The sequence below is a fragment of the Dipodomys merriami genome, unplaced genomic scaffold (genome assembly GCF_024711535.1).
Source record: "Dipodomys merriami isolate MVZ:Mamm:240054 unplaced genomic scaffold, mDipMer1.0.p SCAF_5, whole genome shotgun sequence".
NCBI lineage: Eukaryota > Metazoa > Chordata > Mammalia > Rodentia > Heteromyidae > Dipodomys > Dipodomys merriami.
In genome coordinates, this window is record NW_027206068.1 from 7202425 (window position 1) to 7220240 (window position 17816).

The following is a 17816-nucleotide window of genomic DNA, read 5'->3' on the forward strand; positions in this document are numbered from 1 at the left end:
GGGCTGGCTTTGAACGGTGATCCTCAGATCTCAGCCTCCTGAGTAGCTACAATTACAGGGGTAAGCCACCGGTGCCTGGCTGTCTCGATATTTTCATTGCATAGATCTTTACAATTTTTTCATGTTTTCTTATAAATAAACATGACCAATATTAGAAGTGGAGTTTTATCTGAAAGGTAATAGTATATGTAGACCAACCATTTTATTACTTAAGTTCTTTTTATTGTGTCAGTGTTTATTGTGTGAAGCTTGAACACAGGGATTGGGCTCTGTTCCTGAGACTTTTTGCTCAAGGCTGGTGCTCTACCACTTAAGTCACAGTTCCACTTCTGGCTTTTGGGGCACCTAATTAGAGATAAGGATCTCACAGACTTTCTTGCCCCGACAGGCTTTGAACCACAATCTTCAAATCTCATCCTTCTGAGTAGCTAGAATGACAGGCATGAGCGCCTAGCTCTTGTCAATAGAAGCACTTAGAAAAAGATTATACATTAAATAAATAAATAAAAATTGTCATTATCAAGGTTATGTACAAAGGAGTTAAAGTTACATAAGTCAGGTAAAGAGTGCATTTTTAGACAACGTCACCCCTTCTCTTGCTCTATCCCAGTTTTTACCTCCCAGTTCTCACTCACAAGTTGTAGAGTTCAATTTCCACATAGTGTCTAGTGAGAACTGCTGCTGCATTCGTTCATCCTCTGTCCCTCCACTTCTGTACTCCCTTTTCCCTCCCAAAGGCAGATAAACAAATAAACAAGACAAAAGGAAAAGAAAACAAAAATAGCAATGAAGGAAAAAAAACCCTCTCAATATAAGAACTTTTAAAGATCCAATTCAAAACCCCTCTCCATCAGAAGTTGTTCTTAAGTGTCCTTACATAAGAATAAGACATTTTCCTCTTTAACTCCATGGTGCTTTAATATGGTCACCTGCAATGTGCATTTGTCCTTCTGATTTCCCATGCCACATAAGAATTTCTTAAAGTTGTGAATGGTAGTTCCTTTTATTATAGGAAATAGAAACTGACACCAGTACGTGGACATAGGTTATTTTCCTGAATGTGTTTCTATGTGTGCAGGTCGTTTTACCAACAAGAGTTGCAGAATGTGTCAGTTTCCTTTGATAACAGTAAAAAATAAGGAGTAGAAAGTATACTACTATAGCAGTCTAGGATAGAGCATTTTCCAAACCTCTTGCTTCAATTTCTCGGATACATATGTCAACCACCATGGGCCTCTGCGTGTTGTGGGCTTTCACCAGTGTGGTGAGGTCACAGCAGTACACTTTCTTGATCCTCTTGAGATCAGGTTGGCAGTCGTTGGGAACATGCTTGGAACACTGCTTGTGTACATTCAATCCACAGTCTGTAAACAGAGACGCCACATTAGCCTTGCCCAGCCCTTTTGTCAAAGCCCAACACAAATTATATGTTGCCAAAAATAAAAACAGCAACACCCAACTGTTTGATGTCTTTTTCTGGAACACCCATTCCATGTAGAGGTAAGATTCTCCACTAAATGAAAATGAGATTCACCTTGACTCACTAAGCTTACATAATTGTTGTGTGTTTTTCCCCCCTGCCAATCTTTTTTTGTTACTGGATCATGAGAATAGGACACCTTGTTGAGATAGTTTAGGACTTAACCAGGTTGTTTGCACGTTTTCCCCTTAAGCTTGGGTTCACAATGGGCTTTTGCATTAGCATTTGGTTTTTCTCAATAATCATGGTTTATAAAGGGCACTGCTGTATTCTTTTCTTTTTTTATTGTGAAAATACTGTACAGAGGGGTTACAATTACATGGGTAAGATAATGAGTACATTTCTTATCAAGCATTGTAGCCTCCTCCTTTGTTTACCCTTCCCATCCCTTCCCATCCTCCCTCCCCCAGGCCTCCACCCAACACTCCTCCCCCCCCCCCACACACACCAAAGTTGTAAAGTTCATTTTTGATGTAAAACAACTTGTACGTCTCATTGTTGCAATGGGTCCACCTGTATCCCTATTTAAACGATTTGTTTTTTCCCTTCCCCTCCACAAATTATAACATCAAATACAGTGAAAGCAGGGGTTATACCGTGGGGGAGGGACATACAAAGCAACAAAGAAATAATCTTATAAATGTGTTAGAAACAATCGCATGAAAGAAAAAAAAATTTGAATACATATCTTAGGGTTCATTTCCCTAACATCAACTTATCTGACCTTTTCTGCTTGACTCAGACATATACTAGTTATTGAAAATAAGGGAAACCATGGGACCTATGTTTCTTTGGGCCTAGCTTACTTCACTTCATATAATTTTTTCTAAGTCTTTCCATTTCCTAACAAATGGGACAATGTCATTCTTTCTGATGGAGGCATAGAATTCCATTGTGTATATATACCACATTTTCTTGATCCATTTATCTACTGAGGGGCATCTGGGTTGGTTCCATATCTTGGTTATGATAAATAAGGCTGCACTAAACATAGTCATGCTGGTAGCTTTAGTGTGGTCTTGTTTGTGAACATTTGGGTAAATGCCCAAAAGTGGGATTGCTGGGTCATAGGGGAGCTCTATGTGGAGTCTTTTGAGGAACCTCCATACTACTTTCCAAATTGGTTGAACAAGTTTACACTCCCACCAACAATGCAGTAAGGTTCCCTTCTGTCCACATCCCCTCCAGCATCTGTTGTTATTAGAGTTCTTGATTATAGCCATTCTAACTGGGGGGAGGTGGTATCTTAATGTTGTTTTGATTTGCATTTCTTTTATGGCTAGAGAGGTTGAGCATTTCTTCATGTGTGTATTGGCCATCCTTCTTTCATCTTCAGAGAAGTTTCTCTTTAAGTCTTTAGCCCACTTATTTATTGGCAGTTGTTTCTTTGAAGATTTGTTGTTGGGGGATTTAATTTTTTGAGTTCCAGGTATATTTTTGATATGAGACCCTTGTCCGTTGTATGGCTAGTGAAGATCTTCTCCCAATCTGTGGGCTTTCTATTGATTTTACTAGATATGTCCTTTGCCATGCAGAAGCTCTGCAATTTCATGCAATCCCATTTGTCCAACGTCTCTTTGATTTGTTGTGTTTCTGGGTCTCTATTAATAAAATTTCGGCCTGTGCCCAGGAGACCTAGGGTTTCTCCTATTCCATCCTGTAATATTTTCAGAGTGTCTGCTTTGACTCTGAGGTCTTTGATCCATTTGGAGTTGATTCTGGTGCAGGGTGATATATAAGGATCTAGCTTTAGTTTTCTACAAGTGATTAACCAATTTTGCCAGCACCATTTACTGAAGAGGCCGTCTTTCTTCTATTCTATTTTTTTAGCTCCCTTATCGAAGATTAGATGACTATAGGTCTGTGGGTTCATTTCTGGGGTTTCAATTCTATTCCATTGGTCCTGAGGTCTGTTCTTGTGCCAGTACCAAGCTGTTTTGATTACTCTGGCTTAGTAGTAGAGTTTGAAATTTGGTATTGATATTCCTCCAGCGCTGTTCTTTCTGTTGAGGATCGTTTTTGCTATTCGGGGTCTTTTATTGTTCCGTATAAATTTTTGGATTGCACCTTCTATTTCCTTGAAGAACTGCTGTATTATTTTCTTAGGTCCTTGATGTCCCCTTTGCAGAAGACATAGTTACTTTTTCTGTAGCAATCTTTGGTCTAAAACGGCCCAGGACCATTGGCATTTCCTGGAAAACTGCCTATGGCTTCAGTCTCTTTCTCCTTATTGAGCAATTTGGGGAGGCCATTCTTCCCTGGACCTGCCTTTTTCTGACACCTGTGAGTAGAAATCTCATCTAAATCTACATCACTGTGAGTATCTGGGAGTTTAGAATTTATGACAATACCATATAATGTGGTGACTTAGAGTAATTATTTATAAAGTTCATATCAAGAAGTGAAGCTGAAAAGGTAATTTTAAGCTCAACAAACACATTTAAAACCTTGGTAGGAGTTGGTATCCACTGACAGAATTTCTCTACCAATAAAATAGCATAGTCTACACACTGAAATGTTTGAGTGTATGCCCAGATGTGGAATTTCCAGATCATATGGTAATTCATTTTGAATTTTCTTACAAATGCAATTTAACATCTGAAGCGCTAAGATGGTTTTCCTTGTAGAGTTAACTATTGATGATCTATTGAAATAAAGGCATTGTGTAACATGCATAAAATGTGTTACATTTTATACTTGTGTTACATGTGTCATACATGTGTTACATGTGGTACAAATAAAGTCTAGATTAGTTAAAAAGACTTAAATTATGGAGAACTGACAACAATGACCATGCTTCCTTTTAACCTTTAATGATTGCAGTCAGCCTTTCTGCTCTTTGGAGGAAACACAGGGTCAAAAAGTACCCGTTGGAGAGAATTAATATTATTGTCTTAGAATGTGCTCTATTGAAAAATAAAATAAAATCTGAAAAAAGTTCCCAAACCCTTCATCCTAGATAAAGTTGCTGATCACAGCTAATGTGAAGCCCAGACATCTGTTAAAAAATATTGACTTTGGACTAATTTCTTGCAAAAATTGGATAATACCAGCAATGAGCCATGCTTTCTGGTAAGTTTCAGCTTGGGCAGATCAAATTAGGACCATTGAGTAATTCTGTTAGTCTATACTACTCAGTGATTTAGCTAGGAGATCCTTTACTTTGTGCAAGTCAATTTCTATTAGAGTATTTGAACTTTCTGGAGAGGATGTCTCTTACTGGATTTGCCCCCTGGTTCAGGAATCTGGGATACGGAAGCAGAATGCTTTAAACCATCCAAGTGACCATGCAGGGGACTGTGCTGTCAACAGAGTGGGAGGTAAGAAAAGACATTCCAGGCAGAGGAAGTCTGAGGCTGTATGATCCTTAGATCCCAAATAGGCACTATGGGAAAGATTCCATGAATGGAGTGTTTGCAAAGAATTGTTTGAACAAAAACAACCAAACCCTAGAGTCAGTGGAAACTTGATTAACACTGGAGCAGGCTGTTCCAGATCCCAGCACAACCCCTTGGAAGCTCAGTGAACACATTCATTTGGCAACCTTTTGGCATTTCTGTGCAATGCATCTTAATAAAATGTGTTCAACTATGTTTGCTGTTAGCAAAGGACAGGTATATCCAATTCTAGGTTAGAAAGAAAAAACACTCTAGATTTCCAACTACATTGACAATATACAATATCAAATAAAAATATATAGTTTCACTGTTGATCTGATGGCAAAAAAAATTGAACATGGGCTCTGGAGTCTAACCGCTTTTCAATTTTTCCTGTTCTACCACTTACTATGTGGCCAGAAAGCAATTAACAATTGTTTCTAAGACTCATTTCCTTTTTCATTTAATGGGAGATAATTGCATCTTCCCTAAGGTCTTTGGTGATGGGAAATGGTATGATAAATGGCAAATGCTGAGCCTAGTGTCTATGGCAAATGCTCACTAGTATTATTACTTGGTTTATGTCCTGCCTTTCTAGTAAGATCGAATAGAAAACAAGCACAGCTTTTTGATTTATACAGTCCCAGTAGAACTAATTATATTCACCTTAAAGACTACTGACCATCTGGGGAGTCAGATAGGTCTTAAAGAAACACAGTTGCTTGATAAATTTTCTTTACTTGCACAAGAGAGGCTTTAAACACTCCATAAATTAAGACTTTTGAGTTCATGTGGACATACTTTCCAGCTCTGGAGAGGTGGTAGTACACATAAGTAGAGAAGGAGAAAGAAAGTTTTGTGTCTACCTGAGCAGCGGACTCCTTGGGCAATCAGCCCCCACATGAAATTGGCACAATATTCACACCAGTGAGGGCCTCGGAATGTATGGACCTGTGAAACAAAAGAAAAAAAAATAGTATCAGAGATTCACTTATCTAGGGGCAGGTGGCCTTGAATGTAACACATGGATGATCTTGGGAAACAATGGGATCAGCAAGAGTCGTCCCTGGCTGGACCTTGTTCTTCCAGTGAGCAGAGTTACAAATGGACCTGGAGAAAACAGAGATGTCCTTTGATCTTTGAAATCCTCCACTGAGCTACCAAGGCAGAAAGGAATGTGGAGAAACAGTAAGATCAAGGGCCATTCTATCAGGTAAGAAATGAGACTCTTCACCCAAAACAAGGCACTGTGTGCTCATACCCAAGATAACCTGACCTGCATTTAGCACAGCAAGTTCTGGAAGGCACAAGTCAATTACCATGTCCTTTTGACTAAAGTTACTCCGGCTATCTATAGAATATCCAGCCAGGTATAAATAAGACATGATTATGGGACAATTGAAAAGTTCCAAAACTTTGAGCCACTTCCAAAAAAAAAAGAAAAGAAAAGAAAGAAAGAATAGTCTGAAAATGCAGGCTATGAATAGGGTCTGTGGAATCACTTTCCCCACACACAGAGCCTATATTCAGCAGGCCATGGTGTGGTTTTCACATAAGTTGGGAATCATTCCTGGTTGGCCAAAGTACAGGATGACTCAGGCATCAGCCAATGAAATATCTGCTTATGTGTTAGTCAGTTGTTAAATAGCTCAAAAATCTCAAAGTAGGGATAATCTTTATCTCAGACTTTAGCTACAGTTCCTCTTGTAACAGACTCATATATTATGTCATAAGTTAAAACAGAAACAATACAAAATAAAAATAGTTGTCCTCTGTCAGTAAAGACTTCAAGAAGCAGAGGCAAGTAAATGGGGCCATGATAAGCCAAAAACCATCACAGGTAAGTCTATTAGGGGCACATATGAAAAGGTTCTGAGTTTTTTCCAAATGAAAATTGTCAATTATCTAAGGCATATAAAAATAAAAGAAATGCAGACCATATTTTAATAGACTACTTTTATTTAATAAAAAAGTATGGGTCACAGTTTGGAGGATACTCATTAGAGCTCTATTTGAGAGAAAATAATATCACATGGATCTCTTTAATTATTCATACACATTAGTAATGGGTAGATGTCATATGGAATTTACAAGTAAGTAAAAACAATGAGATAAAATTAATAAGTAAAAGAAAAAGTAATTCATGCAATGCAGTGAACTATAATTATGTTTTGCATTTCAGTTTATGATTTGAAATTTGCCCATAATACTATTTGTGTTTTGAAAAACAAGGAAACAAATCTTTCAAAATTGTTTTCTACTTAAACAGAGACGTATTCTGCAAGGGTATGTCTCAACACATACAATGTGTTCCTTGTAAGAATACAGAGAATCTATGCTGAGGAGTACTTACATTTTCATAGGCTAAATGCCATGATTCATTGAGGCCTATTAAAACTGATCTTAGTATGAAAGAAAAACTCTTTGTAAAATGTCCTACTAACAGTTGAACATTTCCCAAATTCACTCATAATGAATGCTTTACTAGAAACACTAAAGTTGCTGGCTAGTTTTGGCAATAAAGTGGATTATTGATATACTGTTGAAATGGCAAGATCAGTTAAGTGTAAAACGTCATGTAAACTACATCAAAACATGGTATGAAGAGGGATACAGAAGAAAAAAAGATCGGGATTTAGAGGGCCCACTGTTACCCATGATGATCAGTGAGGAATCTATAGGATGGTGTCCTGAGGGAAGAGAAGAGCCAGTTTTGTACAGAAAAAGGGGAGCCAACATTCCAACAGAAGGAATGAACAGAGGCCTTGCAGGAACAAAAGATCTTGATTGCCCAACGGAAGGCCAGGGCTGTCAGAAGATGCAGAGTGAGAGGTACAGAAATTGAGATAAGGATCAACATAGGAAAGAGGAAGTCCTAAAGACCTTGAATGCTTTATGGATGAATATGTGTTTGGTTCTAATCTAAGTCCTACAGAAAGTTCCTTTATTTATTCATTTATTTTGACCACCATGTTAAAAGGATGGGAGTGTGCTAATAGTGGAATAGATTTAGAAACCATGTAGAAGATCCTTGAGACAGAACAGAGACTGAGACCAGGATGAGAGGGCAAGGGAATAAATGTGAGGTGCATTTTGAATATAGAATTACACAACCTGGGTCTTTATTAAGAAAACACAACAAATCAAAGAAAGGTTGGACAAAAGGTTGGTTGCATGGCAAAGAACATAGCTAGCAAGATCAATACAAAGCCCATGGACTGGGAGAAGATCTTTACTAGCCATACAACAAATTCTCAAAGAAACAACTGCCCGATTAATAAGTGGGCTTAAGACTTAAAGAGAAACTTCTCTGAAGAGGAAATAAGAATGGCCAATAAGTGCATGAAGAAATGCTCAACTTCACTAGCCATAAAAGAAATGCAAATCAAGACAACATTGAGATTCTACCTCACCCCAGTTAGAATGGCTATAATTAAGAAACCTGATAACAACAGATACTGGAGAGAATGTGGCCAAAAGGGAACCCTACTGCATTGTTGATGTGAATATAAACTTGTTCAACCACTTAGGAAAGCAGTATGGAGGTTCCTCAAAAGACTCCACATAGAGCTCCCTATGACCCAGCAATCCCACTTTTGGGCAGTTACCCAAATGATCACAAACAAGGCTATACTAAAGCTACCAGCGTGACTATGTTTTTTTTTTTTTTTGCAGGAACTTTGGTGGCTTTTATTCAAGAAAATTGGCTGTATATGATTCAAAGAAGTAAGCTTTATAACATTTGAACATAACCATCTTCGTCTTCAGCTTTGCAGTAACGTTGCAAACCATTGCCCACATCCACCACCCCAACCCTCCTAGGACAGTGGTGAATCTATTCCCCACAGGACTAGTACCACGGCTTAGCTTGTACTGGGTGGTAAACAAAGAAGCAGTCTGAAGATTGTCCACTAACCCTGGCACCCACAACATGTCACAGATCTGTGAGAAGCCTGTCATTTTATCTGAGAGTCTCCCACCTAATTGTGAAGCTTGTTAGTGATGATCAGAGCCCTGGATTCAGGTCACAGGGCTCAAGCCCTGTGCTAGTGTAACAGACACAAAGGGTGGGCAGAGTGAAGGAATATAGTCTGCATTACATTGACCCCAAAGCTGAGGCGTGAGGGTCTCTTTTCCCTAAGGGCATAAGTAGGAAGATGCAGTACTAAATGAGCCTGTGTTAAGGTATGCTACACTAGCAATTCTCCCCTAAGAAGTAGGTGACTGTGTTAGTATTCTTTGTCACTGTGACAGAACACCAGAAGAAAACAATTTAAAAGAGAAAAGATTTATCTTGACTCATTGTTTTAGAAGTCTCAGTCCATAGCCCACTGGCTTCATTTCTACCTGTGGCAAAGCAGAAACATCATGGCGGCAAGGCATAGTGAAGGAAAGCTACTCACCTCAAGGTAGCCAGGAAGCAGAGAGAAGTACAGGAAGTGGTCCACAATGTGCATACAGCCATCCACTGCCTCCAACTAGGTAGGTTCTACCTTCCACCACCTCTCCCTAGTCTGTTCAATTTATGAAAGATTATACCACCTAGGCATTAGTTCCTAGAATCGGTTCCAAGTATCCCTTCTGTCTCAAACGACTATGTTTATTACAGCCTTATTTACCATAGCTAAGATATGGAACCAACCAAGATACCCCTCAATAGATGAATGGATCAAGAAAATGTTATATATATATATATATATATATATATATATATATATATATATATATATATATATATATATATATATACATCAGAAAGAATGACACTGCTCCAATTTGTCAGGAAATGGAAAGACTTGGAAAAAATTATATTAAGTAAAGCAAGCAAAGCAAGCCAGGCCCAAAGAAACATAGGTCCCATGGTTTCCCTTCTTAAAAAAAAATATTTAGGGGCTGGGAAGGTGGCTCAGTGGTAGAGCGCTTGCCTTGCATGCCTGAGGCCCTGGGTTCGATTCCTCAGCACCACATAAGCAAAAAGAAAAAAGCCGGAAGTGGTGCTGTGGCTCAAGTGGTAGAGAGCTAGCCTTGAGCTGAAGAGCTGAGGGACAGCGTCCAGGCCCAGAGTTCAGGCCCCATGACCGGACCCAAAAAGAAAAAAAAAAAATATTTAGTATATGTGTAGGACAAAGCAGAAAAGCTCAAAAGCTATGAACATATGACCATATAAGATGATGCTAAGCAAAATGAACCCCAAGATAGAGACACAAGTGGTTTTTATCTTTCTTGCTGTTGTTTTTAACATACTTATAATGTACCATGTGATTTTTTTTGTTTCTTTTGTATGTCCCTCTCCTATGGTATAACCCTTTGTATTTGATTCCAGTGTGCTGAATCTTGTATATACATTTTTCTAATTTGGGGAGGGGAAGGGAAATAACAAAATGCTGAAATAAGGGTGTAGGTTGACCTATTGTAAGAATGAGATGTACGAGACACTACGTTGAAAATGAACTTTACAACTTGGGGGTGGGGGAGTTGAGGAGGTGGGGTGGGAAGGGATGATAGGGAAAAACCAAAGGAGGAGGTAACAATGCTTGATAGGAAATATACTCATGTAATTGTAACTCCTTTTTACAGTATTAGGAAATGTGTTCATTACCTCACTCATGTAACTGTAACCCCTCTATAGAGAAAAAATGTGCTCATTACAGTATTTTATGTCTAGAGGGTTACAGGTACATGAGTAAGGTAATGAGCACATTTCCTATCCAGTGTTGTTACCTCCTCCTTTGGTTTTGCCCTATCATCCCTTCCTGCCCCACTTCCCCAATTCCTCCCTCCCCGCCCCCCGCCCCAGAAGTTGTAAAGTTCATTTTCAACATTGTGTCTTGTACATCCACAGAAAAGGTCAGAGAAGATGATGTTAAGCAAAATGAACCCTAAGAAAGGGACACAAGTGTTTTTTTACTTTCTTGCTATTGTTTCTAATGTATTTATAAGGTACCATGTATTTATAAGGTACCATAGTATAACCCCTGTTTTCACTGTATTTGATGTTGGTATAATTTGGGGAGTGGAAGGGAAAAAACAAATTTTTAACTAAGGATACAGGTTGACCCATTGCAATGAGATGCACAAGACACTATGTCAAAAAAAAAAACTTTACAATTTAGGCAGGGCAGGGGGAGTTTAGTTGAGGAGGTGGGAAAAAAGGGATAGTAGGGGAAAAACAAAGGAGGAGGCAACAATGCTTGATAAGAAATGTTATCTTGCTTATGTAATTGTAACCCCTCTAAAAGTATTTACAAAAAAAGAATTACACAACCTGATAATAGAACAAATGTGAGTATTGGAAGAAGACAGAAATAAAAAAATGAATCCGGGCAGTGCCCAGGCCCAGAGTTCAGGCCCCACGACCGGACCCCCCCCCCAAAAAAAAAGAACTTTTGAACCTCCCTAGCCATAAAAGAAATGCAAATCAAAACAACATTGAGATACCACCTCACCCCAGTTAGAATGGCAAAAATCAAGAACTCTACTAACAACAGATGCTGGAGGGGATGTGGACAGAAGGGAACCTTACTGCATTGTTGGTGGGAGTGTAAACTTGTTCAACCACTTTGGAAAGTAGTATGGAAGTTCCTCAAAAGACTCCACATAGAGCTCCCCTATGACCCAGCAGTCCCACTTTTGGGCATTTACCCAAATGTTCACAAACAAGACCATACTAAAGCTACCAGCACAACTATGTTTATTGCAGCATTATTTACCATAGCTAAGATATGGAACCAACCCAGATGCCCCTCAGTAGATAAATGGATCAAGAAAATGTGGTATATATACACAATGGAATTCTATGCCTGCATCAGAAAGAATGACACTGTCCCATTTGTTAGGAAATGGAAAGATTTGGAAAAAATTATATTAAGTGAAGTAAGCCAAGCCCAAAGAAACATATGACCCATGATTTCCCTTATTTGCAATATCTAGTATATGTCTGAGTCAAGCAGAAAAGGTCAGATAAGGTGATGTTAGGAAAATAAACCCTAAGATATGTATTTTAAATGTTTTTTTTCCTTCATGCATTTGTTTCTAACGCAATTATAAGATTATTTCTTTGTTGCTTTGTATGTCCCTCCCCCATAGTATAACCCCTGCTTTCACTGTATTTGATGTTATAATTTGTGGAGGGGAAGGGGAAAAACAAGTCGTTTAAATAAGGATACAGGTGGACCTGTTGCAACAATGAGAAATACAAGTTGTTATGTCAAAAACGAACTTTACAACTTGGGGCGGGGGGAGGATTAGGTGGGTGGGGAGGAAGCATGGGAAGGGATGGGAAGGGTAAACAAAGGAGGAGGATACAATGCTTGATAAGAAATGTACTCACTATCTTGCCCATGTAATTGTAACCCCTCTGTACAGTATTTTCACAATAAAAAAAAAATGAATCCGATTTCTAGCTTAAGAACCAGGGATATGCCATATTGTTTGTTGAGTTAAACACACTTTTAGGAAGAAGTTCAAGAGTCAGCTTTGGGTTAGCCAGGTTTAAATGCTATTAGGATATTCAGCTGAGTGTCCCAGGAGTTGGATGGCTCAGAGGAGTTGTGTGGCTAGAGGAATACCCATAACCATGGTATTTTAAATTGGATAAATAGATAAAAACGATTAGCAACAGTGAGCAGAAAACAAAGATGCTCAACCCCATATCCTCAGTGCTCCAATATCTATAGAAAAATCAAGAAAATAAAGTATTTCAAAAGACAATGGGTAAGGTGAAGTATGACTTCATGAAGGAATGGGCCACCATACTGAATGGTAAAAGGTCCAATTAATGAAGTACTAAATAATTGATTCAAATGTGTGGAAATCACTGGCAACTTTAGCAAGAATAGTCTTACTGAATTAGTGAGGATAGAATCCAGGATCAAAGAAACAAAACAATAATTGGGAAGTTTAGCTATAACATCTAGAAGATAGCTCAATGGGGTGAAAGGAAGGGGGTGGTGATTGTCATTTGTTTGTTTTATCTTTAGATGTGAGATATCAGGGCATATTGACTTATTTTAGAATTGACATATTAAGATCCTAGAGATACAGAAGAAAGAGGAGATAATCAAAGGAATTATGATCCTGAGAAGGTGAGAGATGGTCAAGTTTAGAGAATATATGCATTCAAGGAGAAAACATGCTAAAATTTTACAGAATTAACAAAAGATATGTAGTCTTTATGTTTTGAGGAGCTAAACAAGTATCAAACATTTTTATTCATCAAAGATAAATTAAAAATAGTCTATATCTATTAAAAATACCAAAAGATAAGGAAACCCATTTTAAAAAAATGTTGATTCCAAAACAACAGCAGTTAGGGTAAAAGCAGAATTCTCAGCACAAAGGCACTAGATTATGAGATAACTTCACAAAAATGTTCAGATTAAAATGTCACTAATCTATTTTTTATAGTCAGCTAATATCACTCTGGAGGAGGGTAAAATAAAGATACTTTCATTTAAATGCAGGAGTTTTATGTCCTCACTCAATAACATATGAAATATGCTTCTAATTGAAGCAAACATTGTAGCCTGAAAATGAACAAGAACACTGTAAATATGAGTCAATATAACCAAATCCTATCTGCACAAAACATTCTCCACAGAAGACTGTTTTAGATGTTAAAAGGGTGAAAAATTAAAGACTAAAGGTGAGAAAAGTTTAAGCATGCTAAGGTCCTTAAAATGTGAGGGATGGTAGAAGAGCTATTAAGTAACTGTTGAATACTTTAAGTTAATTATTAATATAACAATATTTTGAGAATATAAAGCAAAGGAGAACAGGATATATAAATTAAAAATACACAAAGGAGACAGATATATAGATTTAATCAGGAAGCAAAATAGATGGAAAAGGCAGTAATGGAGACATGGCTTAAGTGGTAGACAACCAATCAAATTAGTAAACCAGAATGCACAAGGCCTCAAATTCAAACTCCAGCTCTACAAAACAAACAACAAAAAGCAAATGAGCCAGGAGCTCAGGAAACTGAGATCTGAGGATCCTGGCTTTTCAAAGCCAGTTTGAGCAGACCGATCTGAGGAACTTATCTTCAACTAATGAGCCAAAAGCCAGAAATGCAGGTGTGGCTCAAGTGATAACCTTGAGAGAAAAAGCTAGACAAGAACATGAGGCTCTGAGTACAAGCATTAGTCCTGGATGCTGGCCGCCAGTGGCTCACACCTGTAATCCTAGCTGCTTAGGAGGCTGAGATCTGAGGATTGCGGTTCAAAGCCAGCCCGGGCAGGAAAGTCTGTGAGACTTTTATCCAATTAAACACCAGAAAACCAGAAGTGGCGCTGTGGCTCAAGGGGCAAAGTGCTTGCGTTGGGCTGAAGAGCACAAGGACAGCTCCCAGGCCCAGAGTTCAAGCCTCACAACTGACAAAAAAAAAAAAAAAAAAGTCCTGGCAAAAATAAACAAATGCAATGGTTACATAAACTGACCACAAACCAAGTCTGAGTTCAAGCCCCAGGACTAACACCAAAAAGAAATGTTCAGTTCCTATAATGTCATTTAATAAGTATATGATTGAAAAGGACAATATTGTCAATAAGAAAAGTTGGCTTTTAATATTCTCTTTCAGTTTTTCTCCTTAACCTTCTTTCTACTAAGCCTTACCTTATAATGTCCTCATCGTATAACCAGAAAGGTAAGGGCCTTTTTTTTTTAACTTGTTACAACAACCTACCTCTTATTTATCTATGCTTATTTAAAACATATCTGTATTTTGTCTCATTCTTTCTGGAAGTTCCTTACAGTTCATTACAAAGAATAAATAATAGTTGATTTATACTAACATTAAGTGGTATTTTAATCAGTTAATTTGTGCTTTCCTTCATGATAATACTCATACATTTAAGCCTTTTTTCAGGCTATGAAGTATGAGTTAGTAGAAGTATTTATATCCCTCTTTTCCTGTGTTTTTGTTTTTTCTCTACATGTACTTCTTTTTTTACACTACTTGTTGAATTCTGGTCAAGTACCAGCCTATGTCCATGCTGCTTAAGGAGGCTTACACACCTTTTTTTTCCTTTTCTTTTTTTCTTTCTTTCTTTCTCTCTCTTTTTCTTCCTTCCTTCCTTTCTTCCTTCCTCTTTCTTTCCTTTCTTCTTTCTTTCTTTCTTTCTTTCTTTCTTTCTCTTTCTCTCTCTTTTTCTTTCTTCCTCTCTTCCTTCCTTCCTCTCTTACTTTCTTCTTCCTTCCTTTCTTCCTTCCTTTCTTTCTTTCTTTCTTTCTTTCTTTCTTTCTTTCTTTCTTTCTTTCTTTCTTTCTTTCTTCCTTCCTTCCTTCCTTCCTTTTTCTTTCTTCCTTCCTTCCTTTCTTTCTTTCTCTCTTTCTTTTTTCTTTCCTCCTTCTTTGTTTTTTTTTTTTGGTGCCAGTCCTGGGGCTTGAACTTGGGGCTTAGGTGCTATTCCTGAGTTTTTAATTCAAGACTAGTGTTTTTCCCCTTGAACCACAGCTCCTCTTCTGCTAGTTAACTGTAGATAAGAGTTGTTGGGGAGTCTTTCTAAAGTTTGAAGGATGGATGGATGTTCATAGACTGGAAAGTTGAGTTAGTGGGGAGGCAATAGGGTTGACTGGGGAACAGATGACTTGGGGACAACATTTCAAGAACTGACAGTGATGGGCTAGGTTTTCGATGAAAGACATCCTTTTTCTTGCAGGTTGGTGCAAAAAAGAGGGGTGATACAATGCTATTCTTGAAAACTTTTCCAATGGATAAAGTTACCTCATGTAAACACCCCTACAGTGGGGGAAAATGCAACATTCAGGAATGATGAGAGTAGCTTCAATATTTACAGTGCTTTGACAAAATGCACATTGACAAGAAGCTAGCCTAGTAAATCACAGATTTTTCTTAAATTCCATTTTGTCCAATATTTATTTTTTTAAAAACCCCACACATGAACATTCTGCTTAATTCTATCCACATTGTTTCCCAACAAGCATCCCATTGCCTTTAATTACTTTTTCCAGACAAATGCAGGTTGACATCTCCAACTTGAAAATAACCCCAACTATCCCCACACAGTTCCACAGAAATAAAACACAATAGGAATGGGGGGACGTACAGTTAGTTAAACATTATTCTAGGCCCACTGCCCAGTTTCCTTTTGAGGAGAAGCCACTGTTTTGTTTTCACGGCTGAGATATTGTTCACTTGTCTACTGGATCTACAAAGACAATCTCTAGCCAACCTGCTGCTTGTGATGGCTGTGGATGTTCTCTGAGAACAAGTTGTTGGTGTTGACTTATTATATCTACTATCTCAATAAAATACCTCCATGTCTTAATCTTAAAAAGTCACTGATTAGCCTTTTTGATTCTCTGAAGTTTATTGATTTTCAAGAATATCTCTTAGAGAAAAAAAATTTTTTTGTAAACATTAGGGCAGTAACTAAAATACCCCAGACAGGAAGAAAATACTCCAGACAGGAAGAATGTCTGTCCAAGACTATTCTACTGGGCAGGGTCTGCCTAGAAGTCAAAAGTTACACCAAACAAACAAACAAAAAAAAAGAGATGGTATTGCAAGAGATAAGGTACCTTTAACAAATGGCCCAGGAATGGTCACTTAATGAAAACAAGAGTGAGAAGAATAGTCAAGACAAATCTCAGGCATGCAGCAAACACTCATGCCCCTAACAACTTGGTCTGTTCTAAATGAACAGGATGTTATTTATCTCTCATATGCTGAATCTGGAAGGCTGTAGTCTCTAGTGATTTTTATAACATGTTTTGATGGGCGAGGGTTGATACCTCTCAAATGTACAATCAGCTTGGTCCATAATCTGGTTGGAGGCAAGTGCTATTTGTGATGTGCTGCAGTTGAGAATGTTTGCTTCTTCTTATCAGTTTACATCAGTATTTCTAGACTCTGTCACTGTTAACATTTTGTGCTGGAGGATTTTTGTTTGGTTTTGTTTTGTGGAGTGGCTGATTTGTGAACTCTTGGATATTTTTTACAGCATCTTTGGACTGTGTCTACTACATGCCAGTAGCAGCCTTCAATGGGTACAGACCACAGTTGTCTCCAGACAATGCCAAATGTCTCCTGGGACAATGATTGAAAATCATGAATATCAAATAAAACTATATTGTATCAGATCATCAGTTTTATTATTTATATTAAAAATCAGAACTTGTTAGGAACCAGTGGCTCACTCCTAGTTACTTGGGAGCCTGAGATCTGAGGATCATGTTTCTTTTTAAAAAATTTTATTTTATTGTAAAGATACTATACAGAGGGTTACAGTTACATGAGTAAGGCAATGAGTACACTTCTTGTCCAGCATTGTTACCCCCTTCCTTGCTGTTCTCCCATTATCCCTTCCCTTCTCCACCTCCCTTACTCCCCACCCAAACTTGTAAAGTTCATTTCCAATATACTGTCTTGTGGGTATCGTTGTTGCAATGGGTCATCCCATGTTCTTGTTTCAGCATTTTGTTATTCTCTTTCCCCTCCCCAAATTATATAAATGTATATACAAGATGCAGGGTACCAAAATCAAGTACAATGACAACAGGGGATATGCCACAGGGGGAAGAACATACAAAGAAAACTGAAAAACACATAGCACTTTAAAAACAACAACGACAAAGAAAGATCTCTTGTGTCCATATCTTGGGGGTCATTTCACTTAGTATCATCTTATGTGGTCATATGTATATAGCTTTTGAGCTTTTCTGCTCATCTGATAAAATTATCCTAGATGTATAGTAATTATTGCAAATGAGGGAAACCATGGGCCTATATTTCTTTGGGTCTGGCTTTTTTCACTTACTATGATTTTTCCCAAATCTTTCCATTTCCTATCAAATGATGGAAGCATAGAATTGCATTGTATATAAATACCACATTTTCTTGAGGGGCATTTGGGTTGGTTCAATATCTTATCTATTGTGAATAATGCTGTGATAAACATAGTTGTGCTGGTAGCTTTAGTATGGCCTTGTTTGTG

The 17816-nt window shown here is 37.9% G+C and overlaps 1 protein-coding gene across 1 annotated transcript in view; it reads right to left on the bottom strand.

Moving 5' to 3' along the window:
• Positions 1–17816, bottom strand: part of Chn2 (chimerin 2) — a 336451-nt gene that overhangs the window by 11787 nt on the left and 306848 nt on the right. Inside the window, exons 8-9 of the mRNA XM_069996025.1 lie at positions 5724–5808; positions 1191–1364 (exon numbers count right to left, since the gene is read on the bottom strand). Coding sequence (XP_069852126.1) covers positions 1191–1364; positions 5724–5808 — 259 coding nt within the window. The remainder of the gene's footprint in view (positions 1–1190; positions 1365–5723; positions 5809–17816) is intronic.